The 12,412-nt window shown below is 48.3% G+C and overlaps 1 protein-coding gene across 2 annotated transcripts in view; it reads right to left on the reverse strand.

Moving 5' to 3' along the window:
* Window positions 1-9,194: 9,194 nt before the first annotated feature.
* Window positions 9,195-12,412, reverse strand: part of slc12a8 (solute carrier family 12 member 8) — a 247,400-nt gene continuing 244,182 nt past the window's right edge. For both annotated transcript variants that reach the window (XM_038789779.1, XM_038789780.1), the window contains exon 14: window positions 9,195-10,514. In XM_038789779.1, coding sequence (XP_038645707.1) covers window positions 10,349-10,514 — 166 coding nt within the window. In that variant the 3' untranslated portion in view covers window positions 9,195-10,348. The remainder of the gene's footprint in view (window positions 10,515-12,412) is intronic.

Here is a 12,412-nt window from a genome sequence, read left to right on the forward strand (position 1 = left end):
CTGGTTCACTTATGCGCTGGCACATGTACCTCGGGAGAGGGCGTCTGGGGGCTCGTTGAGCTTGCCGGGGCGATACAAGATCTCGTAGTTGAAGGTGGAGAGCTCGATTCTCCACCGCAAGATTTTGTCATTCTTGATCTTGCCCCGCTGCGTGTTGTTGAACATGAAGGCTACCAACCATTCGTCAGTGAGGAGAGTGAATCTCCTGCCGGCGAGGTAATGCCTCCAGTGCCGCACTTCTTCAATGATTGCCTGGGCCTCCTTTTCAACAAAAGAATGCCGAATTTCAGAGGCGTGGAGGGTGTGTGAAAAGAATGCCACGGGTCTGCCTGCCTGATTCAGCGTGGCGGCAATTGCGACATCTGAAGCGTCGCTCTCTACTTGGAAAGGCAGAGTCTCGTCTACTGCGTGCATCCCGGCCCTGGCTACATCAGATCGAATGCGGGCGAAGGCCTGTTGTGCCTCGGCCGAGAGGGGAAAATGTGTGGACTAGATAAGTGGGCGGGCCTTGTCCGCGTATTGTGGGACCCACTGGGCGTAATAAGAGAAAAACCCAAGGCAGCGTTTGAGGACCTTGGGGCAGTGGGGAATTGGGAGCTCCATGAGGGGGAGCATGCGGTCGGGATCGGGTCCCAGTAGTCCGTTTTGGACTACCTAGCCGAGGATGGCTAAGCGGTCTGTGCGGAACACGCACTTCTCCTTGTTGTACGTGAGATTAAGGAGAGATGCGGTGTGGAGGAATTTAGAAAGGTTGGCATCATGGTCCTGCTGGTCATGGCCGCAGATGGTGACATTGTCGAGGTACGGGAAGGTGGCCTGCAGTCCGTACCGGTCAACCATTCGGTCCATTTCTCGTTGAAATACCGAGACTCCATTCGTGACGCCGAAGGGAACCCTAAGAAATTGGTACAGACGACCGTCTGCCTTGAAGGCAGTGTAGGGACGGTCCGATTTACGGATGGGGAGCTGGTGGTAGGCGGATTTCAGGTCAATAGTAGAGAAGACCCGGTATTGTTCAATCTGATTGACCATATCAGAAATGCGGGGGAGGGGGTACACGTCGAGCTGCGTGTACCGGTTGATGGTCTGGCTGTAGTCCACAACCATCCTGTGCTTCTCCCCGATCTTAACCACTACCACCTGGGCTCTCCAAGGGCTGTTGCTGGCCTCGATAATACCCTCCCGAAGCAGCCGCTGGACTTCGGACCTGATGAAGGTCTTGTCCTGGGTGCTGTACCGTCTGCTCCTGGTGGCGACGGGCTTGCAGTCTGCGGTCAGATTGGCAAAGAGTGAGGGAGGCTCGACCTTGAGGGTCGCGAGGCCGCAAACGGTGAGGGGAGGTAGGGGTCCGCCGAATTTGAGAGTGAGGCTCTGGAGATTGCACTGGAAATCCAGGCCTAGTAAGAGTGACGCGCAGAGGTTGGGGAGAATGTACAGACGGAAACGGTCGAATTTCACGCCCTGTACAGTAAGTTTAACCAGGCAGAAACCCTGGATCGGGACAGAGTGGGACCCAGAGGCGAGAGAGATCTGCCGGTTGGCGGGATGGACCGCAAGGGAATAGCGCCTTACTGTGTCAGGGTGGACGAAGCTCTCGGCGCTCCCGGAGACGATGAGGCATGAGGTCATGTGGCCATTGACCAGCACCGATGTGGAAGAGGTGCCAGGTTGCAAGGACGCGACTGGTCGAGCGTAATGGAGGCGAGTAGCGGGCGATCGGCGGTCGAGTCAGATGATTCCGACGAGGAGCGGCAGCGACCCGTGTCCCGGGGGAGGACAAAATGGCGGCGTCTGGAGAACCTGTGGACAAAATGGCGGCACCCATGGAACGCACATGGTGGTGGTGGATGAAGATGGCGACGCCCATGGAGCGCACGTGACGGGACGGCGAAAGATGGCGGCACCCACTGATCGCACGTGGATTCGGGGGGAGCCGACGTCGGGGCCCATTGAGCGAGCAGTTGAGGCGAGGGGACCAGGGGCGCAATAGCGGCAACCGTCCGGGACTGACACACCGCTGCAAAGTGGCCTTTCTTGCCACAAGCTTTGCAGGTCGCGGTGCGGGCCGGGCAGCGATGGCGGGGGTGCTTCTGCTGACCACAGAAGTAACAGTGGGGACCCCCGGGGAGCGCGATGCGGCGAGCAGCGCAAGCGTAGTGCGCGGGGGCCACTGCTGGGGGGCTGTTTGCGGTTTCCAAGAAGGGTAGGACGGGTGGGCCTGGGTGTCCGTTTGCGGGGTCCACGAGGGGTAGGACGGGTGGGCCGAGTGGCTAGCGGAGTAAGATCGCGCACTACGAGAGGCGGCCGTCATGGAAAGCGCCAGAGCCTTTGCGGCCACGAGGTCGAGGGCGGGCACTTCCAGCAGTCCTTGCCGGATGGGGTCCGATGCAATGCCTGTAACGAAGGTATCGCGCATGAGTAAGTCAGAGTGTTCCGTGGAAGTGAGGGCCCGGCAGTCGCAGTTTCGTACCAGAGGTATAAGGGCCCTCCAGAAGTCCTCATTTGACTCACCCGGCTGCTGGACGCGAGCAGAGAGTTGATGCCTCGCAAACAGGGTGTTCGTCGACTGTGCATAGTTCTCCTTGAGCAGTCCCATAGCTGCGGTGTAGTCAGTCACATCTCGAATTAGCGGAAAGACACTGGAGCTAAGTGTGGAGTACAGGAGTTGCTTTTTCTGAGCCTCCGTCGGGGGAGGGTCCGCTGAAGAGATGTAGGCCTCGAAGACTGCGAGCCAGTGAACAAAGTCTTTTCTGGCATGAGGCGACTGCGGATCCAGCTGCAGACGGTCAGGCTTGATTCTGATGTCCATGGTGAACTGAAAATCACACAGCAATAAATTATGGCGCTAACAATTATACTCAAAGACGAGAGACAAGTATAATAGAGGCTTTATTGCTGTGCAATGCTATTCCTCCATCTGCAACTGTAGACTAGGGTCTGAGTGACTCACACGCATATTTATACACAAGCTCCCTGTGGGCGGAGCTAGCCGGCAGGGGCTTACCGAAGGAACCTGTATTACAGGTACAGGCATACATCCCCCTACTGCAAGTACACATCACTATAGTGGTTATATCACCACAACCGTTAATGTAGAAAGATGTGCCCGCATTTCACAGAGGGCCAGCTCACACAAATGGACATTAACCCAAAGTAAATTTGGTCCGAACTGTACATTTTAAAAAGAGTTTTATAGGAAGAAAGGTGGAGAGAAGAAGGGATTTAGTGAAGGAATTCCATAGTGGGAGTTAATCACTGAAGGCAGATCTCAATAGATAGAAAGTGCACCAAGTGGTGTGAGTCAGAGAGAGGAATGGCAAAGGTTGTGGGGCCCTAGGAGGATAAAGAGATGGGGAGGACTGAGGCTGAAGGAAATTAAACACAAGGCCGAGGATTTTAAATTGGAGGCATTGACAATGTTGGATAATGAGAACAGGAGTGATCAGTGAGAAGAATTTGGTGCAAATAGAATCATATGGCGCGATTCTCCGCAAATGCGGAGAGTCGTAAAGGCTGCCGTGAAACTGGCCGTTTCGGCAGCCTCCGCGCCCCTCCCGGGACCCGATTCTCCCCCCCGGTCGGGGCTAGCAGCGCGGCCCCGTGAAGCACGGCATCGCGGGCTTAGCGACAGTCGCTAAGCCCGCGCGCCAAGCGTCACGGCGGCTGACGCGCACGATGACGTCAGCCGCGCATGCGCGGGTTGGACGGCTCCAACCCGCGCATGTGCGGATGACGTCATCACGCATATGCGTAAAACCCGCGCATGCCCCTCAGCCGCCCCGCGGACTGATCCTGCGGGGCGGCGGAGGAACAAAAGGTGCGTGGGTATCGGACCCGCTGTCCGCGATCGGTGCCCACCGATCGCAGGCCCATGCCACCCTTGGCACGGCCGTGGTGCGGCCGTGCCAATCGGTGCCATGGTTGTCCGGGACGGCACTTTGCGGCCATTTTCACGAACGGTGAGAGCAGGTGTGTTTGCGTTCGTGAAAACGGCCGTAAAGGCCTGGGAACTCGGCCCATCGGCCAGGGGGGAATTGCTGTTCACCGTAAAAAACGGCGAGCAGCGATCCGTGTCGTGGGGCGGCCGTGGGGGGGGGGGGGGAGAATAGCGGGAGGTCGGGAAAAATGTCGGGAAGGCCCTCCCGCTATTCTCCGCCCTGTCTTGGGCAGCGGAGAATAGAATTTATAGTGCAGAAGGAGGCCATTCTGCCCCTTGATTCTGCACCTACCTTTGGAAAGAGCACCCGACTTAAACCCACGCCTCCACCCTATCCCTATAACCCAGTAACCCCACCTAACCTTTTTGGACACTAAGGGCAATTTATCATGCCCAATCCACCTATCCTGCACATCTTTGGGCTGTGATTCTATGAGAACATGGACAGGGCAACATAAAAACATGGGCAGGATACTCCGTTGCCCGATGGCAAAATCGTGTTCGGTGATCGGGCAGAGAACGGGCTCTGACACCCAAATCGTGGCCGGCACCAGTTTGACGTCGGTCAGCCATGCTCCATCCCATCCAAAATGGCATAATTGCACTGCTGCCACGGCATTGCCGCGTCATCAGCCGGCACTCCCGCGATGCTCCAGCCCCGATGGGCTGAGCTCCCAATGGCGCGGGACACGTGTGGTCTCAGTCATGCAGGAACTCCCGTGGTGACTTCGGACTGTGCCCAGCGCTGCCACACGCGGCCGTGGGGGCTTCTGCGAGGGCTGGGAGAGGCCAGGGGGCAGCTGTGGGGTCACAGATGGTGGGTCCGGTCCATGCACGGCCGACACCATGTTGTATGGCGCGACCGCTGCAGGTCGTCTGCCGTGCCCATGGCTTGGGCCCAGCCATTCTAGGGTCGTTTTCGGTGCTTCAGGCTGGTGTTTTACCCAGCGCCGCTGCTAGCCCCTCACCAGTCCAGAAATCGGTGAGGGTTTCATGTCGATTTTTGGTTGTAAAAGGCCACACATGATCCGCTGGCACTGGCACTTAGCCGCTGAAATGGAGAATCTAGCCCAAGGTGTTGTGTCAGCTGAAATTTGCAGAGTGTAGAAAGTAGACATCTGGGTATCAGATCAATTTGGAGTTGTCGAGTTTAGAAGTTACAAGGAGGTGGATGAGAATCAAGGTTGTGAATAATCCTATTCAGCCTGAGACCAGGAGGGGAATAGATAAGGTGAGAAGGGTACGGATTTGTGGCAGAAGATCATGGCTTCGAGCACCCAAAGTTGTGTAGTGGTCAAACAGTATAATAGTGGGAGTGGAGGCAGGGGTGGGGGGTCACTGCCATTCCGTTCGGCAGGGACTCACTTTAGATACCTGGGGTTGCAGGTTGCTTGAGATTGAGGGGATGCTCCGTAGGTACAACATTTCTAGTTGGTGGGGAGGGTGAAAGCTGATCTGGCAAGGTGGGATGGTCTCCCTCTGTCACTGGCAGGTTGGGTACAGGCGGAAAATGATCGTGTTGCCGCGATTTCTGTTTATTTTCCAACGCCTGCCGATTTTCCTGCCAAAGGCATTCTTTGAAGAGATTGAAGGAATCATTACCTCGTTCATATGGGGAGGGAAGGTGGTCAGAGTTAGAAAGGTGCTGTTACAGAAGGGTAGGGTCTTCCGAACCTGATGTGCTATTACTGGGCGGCAAATGTGGAGAAGGTGCAGAGCTGGGTCAGAGGGTTGATTCACAGTGGGTCAGAATGGAGGAGAGTTTGTGTAGGGGGTCGGTTTGCAGGATTGAAGGAGCTGGAAGTGAAGTATCGGCTGCAGCAGGGGAAATGTTTAGATACATGCAGGTTCAAGATTTTGCCAGGAAGGAGATACAGAGCTTCCCGGTGGAGCCGGCCTCCACATTGCTGGAGGAGATGCTGAAGACGGGGACTGGAGAAGGGGGTAGTGTCGGCAATTTACGGGGCTATTTTGGAAGAGGAGAAGGCACCGCTGGAAGGGATCAAGGCAAAGTGGGAGGAAGAGTTGGGAGAGGGTATGGAGACGGGGTTCTGGTGTAAGGTACTCCGGAGAGTGAATGCTTCCACCTCGTGCACGAAGTTGGGGCTGATACAGCTGAAGGTGGTATATAGAGCACACCTGACGAGGGTGAGGATGAGCCGGCTCTTTGAGGTGGTGGAAGATGTGTGTGAACGTTGCGGGGGAGGTTTATATGTTTTGGTTCTGTCCAAAGCTGGAGGATTACTGGAAGGAGGTTTTTAGGGTAATCTCTAAATTGGTGCACGTGAAACTGGACCCAGGTCCTCGGGAGGTCATATTCGGGATGTCGGACCAGCCGGGGTTGGAAACGGGTGCGAAGGCAGATGTTGTAGCCTTCGCCTTGTTGATCGCCCGAAGGAGGATCCTGTGGGATGGAGATCACCCTGTGCCCCGGCGAGGCGGGGGGGGACCTGTTGAAATTCTTGACTCTTGAGAAGGTCACATTTGAACTAAGGGGAAGGAGGGAGGGGTTCTACAATTCATGGGCATTATTCATTATGCACTTTCAAGAATTGGATAACATCGAACATGGGGGGGTGGGGGGGGGGGGGGGGGGGGTTGGGGGGGATTCTATGTGTTAATGGTGACTATGGGTGATTCCTGATTCGTTTTTGTTATTTGTTTATGTTAGCATGCGGGCTGCTGTTTGGGAGTTGGTGGGAAGATGTGATTGTTGTTGTTGATATGGGAATTGACATTTTATTTGTTACTGCTTATTCTTTCTTGTTATTGGGTGTAAATTTGGGAGAAAATGTGAAAAAGGAGAATAAAAATATTTATTTAAAAAACTGTATGATAGCATCGAGGTGATGGTGGCATCATTAGAGCTGGAGGAAAGGAAGTGTCATCAGTCTACATGTAGAAGCTAACTCTGTGTCTTTAGATAACATTACAAAGAGGTAGCAGGTAGACGAGGGGGAAGGGGGCCAATGATAGATACCCAGGGACTGGAGAGGAAATGGGATAAGAAAAGACCCCAATGCTGGAAATGCTCGATCTATGATCGGATACGTAAGATTGGAAAGAATAGAAATCTTATACATTAAAGGAGAAGGATTGTAGGAGGTTGGTAAGGTTGATTGTGTGAAAGGATGCAGAGAGAATAAGGGAGGAAAGTGCAAGGTCACTGTCACAGATAATGTAATTCATGACTTTCATTCGAGCAACTTCAGTTCTGTGGCAGGGTGGAAACTTGATTAGCATCGCTGAAAAAAGAGACACGCCGTCAAAGCTTTTCATCTTGCACTCAGCAGGACAGTTTGCAAGAATACCAACAGTAAAGGGAACAACAATTTATACCGCATGAGGAGATTGTGTTGATTGGTTGGCAAGTGATGTTGCTTGTTCTGGGTGAGTGTGCTTAACACTCAATTTGGCTCGGTTTCGTTCGTTAGCTTTGGAGTCGCCAGGTATCGTTAAGATACCGCCACAAGTTTCAAGTTCAAGTTCAAAGCAATAAATCCATACACCAATTAGTAAGTTCAAACAAGACACGGTTATTATATTACAGTAATCTACTAATCATGCATATAAAACTATAAAACTAGGCTAATCCTACCACTAATAGGCCAAATACTTATCTGGATAAGGGGACTGCCGGATCAGGGAACAACATCCTCTAGCTTTGTCATGGGTCCGCAGGCTTCCAGTAGTTATGGACTAAAGGGGGTCAGGAGTGTCTACTCTCATAGCGTGCGTTGTGACACTTACTTGCTGGCGGCTACTGTCCAGACCTCTCCTCCTCAAGGTTCTTCTGCTGCAACGGTGTTCTGCTGGGAGGGCTGGCTGGTCAAGGAGAGGCTGGTAGAGAGAGCGAGCTGGGGTCGTGGTCTCTGTCTTATACTCCTCTCAGGGTCTTGCGCCCACCTGGGCGGACCCTCTATACTCTCGCAATCGATTGGGTCTCTTCCCAATCGATCGATTTGAATTCCCCAATAACGGGGCAGTAGCTCGATCAGTGGGGCGGTTCTTGGGACTTATTGTTTTGGACTTCTTTGGCGCCGAGAAGTCTGGCCTTCCATTCAATGTATCGACTTGTGTTTAACTTGTTTCCATTGTGCCTGGGGATCACCCGGTATTGCCTCATTAGTATGTTAACTGGTTTCTTTTCATAGTGCTGTCTGGTTTCTGCAGCAGTCAGAACTGGTTTCTGCAGTAGTCTGAATATACAAGCGCTTTGCAAGCTGCTTGCTTTTACAACATGTCCAATTTCCCTGCATTCCTTGCAATCTTCCATTTTGTGTTGGGCAGTGGTCACCCCAGGTGGCTACAGTGAGCTCTAATTGGAGGGGCATTGCCATGTAGAATGCAGCAGGGAACAGTTAAATGCCAAGCTTTGGCTCAAATTCAAACACGACATGTTGGCTTTGATTAGTCAAGGAATTGGCAAGGGGAATGAATCATTTCCTTCCAAGCTTTTCTTTAGTTGAAAAAGGTGCAATGGGTGCACATGCTCCTTCTGTCTGCAAAGGACAGGGCCCTGTTTGTAAATATATGTCGCTTCCAGTATGTGTACGTGAGCCACGCCCTGAGCCCGACTGATAATCTTGATTAGATTCATTAGAATATGCAAATATTGTAGAAGTAATTTATGCCCTACTTTGAAAAGAGGGATAAAACCAAAGTAAGTTTATTGAATTGTAATTCATTTTAGTATGCTTTTGTTAACTGTGATTGCTCACATACTTCATCTTCTTGCATTGTGGAACATAGCACCTGAGATTTGAAGCATGCTACAGAAAATTTGAGTTCAGAGTGAGGCGTTGCATTTTATTTTTGGCAATGTACACCATCCAGCTATAGTAATACTCACCTGTTATACTCACCGTCGAGCTCGCCCTAAGTACTGCTCACCAGATGCACACCTTCTGACACCAGTCATGCTTCATGCTATTCTGACATCACGCCAGTATGAATGGATTTTTTGGCGTAGAGTATGATGCCAGGGTATGGGCCTGATAACTATATGTTAATTTATTAAAATAAGGTTACCAACATTGAACGTTGGGAAACATGGCCCTTCACTGATGTAGGGAGGAAACAACCGCTTACTGCTTTTAGATTGGCACGAAACAAGACTTTGGCCTTCTCGTGATATTTTCCATTCTCGACGGCAAACCCGCCCGATCCGAATGGAACGGAAAATTCCGTCTTAAGTGTCATTAACCTGTGAAAATATTCATTTCCATCTGTAGAACAATGAACTACATGAAATCAGTTTTTCATAATATTGCTCTCCTTTATTTATTTTCCAGATAATTTCAGTTACTTGGTAACGGAAATATTGCACTTAAAAGTGATGCAAAACCTCTTACATTTGGAGTTACTTCTATTCATTTCATGTGGACTTTTCCTGTATTATGTACATAAAGTGAGAAGAAGTTTAGAAACATTTGCTGCCAACATTATCTTAGTAATTCTAATATGTATTGTACACTGCAAAAGTAAATATTATTAAAAGTTCTCTATTTTATTAATTAATTATTTTGCAATCTACTCACACTCATACAAGTGTCACACTGTGTCGATGCACTTCCGGCACATTCGTTCTACAGAATATCTATATTATTATATTCAACATTTAATAAAGTAAAGGGAGTTCACTGAGTGGCGCTCTTAATATGCTGGAGAACTTTATCTGGTCTCCAGATCCGTATAGAATCTATTTGAATGTTTCCTTTTTTATTATGGCTTCAGATATTCTCACACCTTCAGACTAGGAAAGGAAGAACCAGCCTAGGAACAACATGTGGGAATAAAGACATTTTATCAATAAGAAGGGTTCCCTGCACCCAAATTGCCATGAATACATGTTGCTCAAGCCCTGCCCACAGTATGAATTGAAACATTTTTGTAAAATAAAACTTGACACTGAAGGTCTGCTTTATTTTGACCCCTAAATTATAACCCCCCACAAAATCAGGAGTGGCCAGCAATCCTGCCAAAATTAACATCATGCACTTTAGCAATACGCCAACTTCTACTAGTGGTATAGTTGGCGAAGATGATAGAAAAATATGTTATGGTATTTCTGCTCAAGTTGTTCCAAATATTTTGGCAAAAACCTTAATTAAATCATGATAGTATATCTATATATATATTAAGACAAACCCCACAATAAAATATCACATAAAACAATTCACACATTCACAGTTGTTAAAGATTTAGGTAAAAAATAGCTGCTTTCCTCTGTAATAATGTTGTAACTACCCCAATATTTTATTCATTCTATTCTTACTCAAGTTGCGTAAAAGAAAATGTACTTCCATATTGTGAATCTGTGCAAACTTTATAGCAGTTTTAACAATCTTCAAGACCTGCCAATCAAAGACAGCGTGTTACAAAGGTACAAAATCAACAGCGAGTTGATATTCAGTTCAAATGACGACTGAGAACTTCTCCACTAATAACTGAGGAATGATGGTAGCGGTCTCGTGAGGCAAAGTCAGTATTCTCTTCAGTTAGTTGTGTCGTTGCCATGCCAACTGTTGTAAATGTGGGTGTCACTATAACCTGTTTTTCATATGGCGATTCTTTCCTGAAACCATTAAATAAATTGCATTAAATATTTGAGCATAAATGCGAACACAATATTCCAGCATGTAAAACAAAATCCAATTGAACTGATTTATAGAGACGAGGAACAGCAAACCTGCGCTTCATAGCATCATAGCATCCCAAAGAGGAGGGATAATCATGGCAAATGTTGTGCCCAGGCTGACTTCCTGAGCCTCTTAGCAGCTATGTCAAAGTGACATTGGCAGGGGCTTGAAAACAAGTCATCCATCTCCATGTTTGCTATTTCAATACTCATGGAGACCAAGATAATTGGGAAGAAAATGGAAACAATGAGTGACTGATCAGTGATAATAATAGGTATATGAATAACTTTTAAGACGTTAGACACCCGGTGACCTGTTTATGTTTTATAAATACAAGGAGTTGATTGTTGTGTCTCTTGACAGTCAAACAGCAAGTTTAAAAAATAAATCACCTTGTAAATGAGGAAAAATAGGCCAAATAGGATTTCACCATTCCAGCGATTTATTTTTTGTTTAAACCAGAAGATGCACAGTTTCATAAGATTAGGGTGTTTATGACATAGGAATAAAAGGCACTGATTTCTAATGACTAACTTAGTAAAATGTTATATATAGTAAAGGGTATTCCAGGCGTTTATAGAGAATGAATTCTACAGCTATCTCCATTATCTTGTGAAAGATGTAAATGTATTTACCCATTTTCCTTTTAACTTTCAGCTTTGAATGGGATTAAAACTGAGAATACACAACAAGACAGTGCAATATATAATAATTGCAGTAAGACATATGGGATGCCAAAATCTAAAGTGGCTGCACCCCATTGTGAGCATGGTCTGATATTATTTTGAAGGGGTATCTGGAACTTGACACAACTGGGGGACTTAAATATAAGGTTTGATTCACTAGTGGATTCCTGGTCAGGAAGTATGCACCATACAAATGGCTTAATTATATGGCTGCTTGCACTGAAGTTGGTTCCAGGATCTTGGAACAAGCACGAGTGAATGAGCAAAACTTGGCAGATGGAATATAACGTAGGAAAATGTGAAGTTTTGCACTTTATGTCCTCGTACATAAATCACAGAAAGGTTAGCATGCAAGATTCGTGGGTAATATGGAAGGCAAATTGAATGTTGGGCTTTATTTCAAAGAGAGTGGAGTATAAATGAAGGGAAGTCTTACTAAAACCATACAAGGCGCTAACTAGGACACCTGACAACTGTAAAGAGTTTTGGACCTCTTATCTAAAGAAAGGTATACTGGCATTGGAGGCCGTCCAGATAAGGTTCACTAGTTGATCCTACATATGGAGAGATTTTCTTATGAGGGGAGTATGAATAGGTTGGGCCTGTATTCATCGGAGTTTAGAAGAATGAGAGGCAAACTTATTGAGACATATAGAATTCTCAGGGGGCTTGAAGATGAGGAGGAATTTCTTCTCTCAGGGGCTGGTGAATCTGTTGAATTCTTTATTGCAAAAGGCCGTGGAGGGTTGGTTGTTAAGTATGTTCAAAGCTGAGGCAGACAGATATTTAATCAGTAAGGAAATCAAGAGTAGATAAGGCAGGAAGGTGGAGATGAGGATTATCATATCAGATCAGTCAGAAGTTCATTGAATGGTGGAGCAGGCTCGATGGGCCAAATAGTCTACTTTTCCTCCTAAATCTCACGGTCCGGTAGTTCTTGAAATAGCTTTTCAAAATTTAGTCATTTCAGTTTTGCCAGTACAGAGAGAATCCTGTGGGGGAGGGTATAGAAATAAATGTTTAAGGAAGGGAGGTAAGGTGAGGCAGGAGAGATGGGCTGGGGTCCTAGTACTTGACAGTATTGAGGACACAGGGTTTTCCAGAAGAATGTACCAAAAATGCCCTCGGCTCCTTTTGAGCCATTGTTC

This window comes from Scyliorhinus canicula, chromosome 2 (genome assembly GCF_902713615.1).
Source record: "Scyliorhinus canicula chromosome 2, sScyCan1.1, whole genome shotgun sequence".
Classification (NCBI taxonomy): domain Eukaryota; kingdom Metazoa; phylum Chordata; class Chondrichthyes; order Carcharhiniformes; family Scyliorhinidae; genus Scyliorhinus; species Scyliorhinus canicula.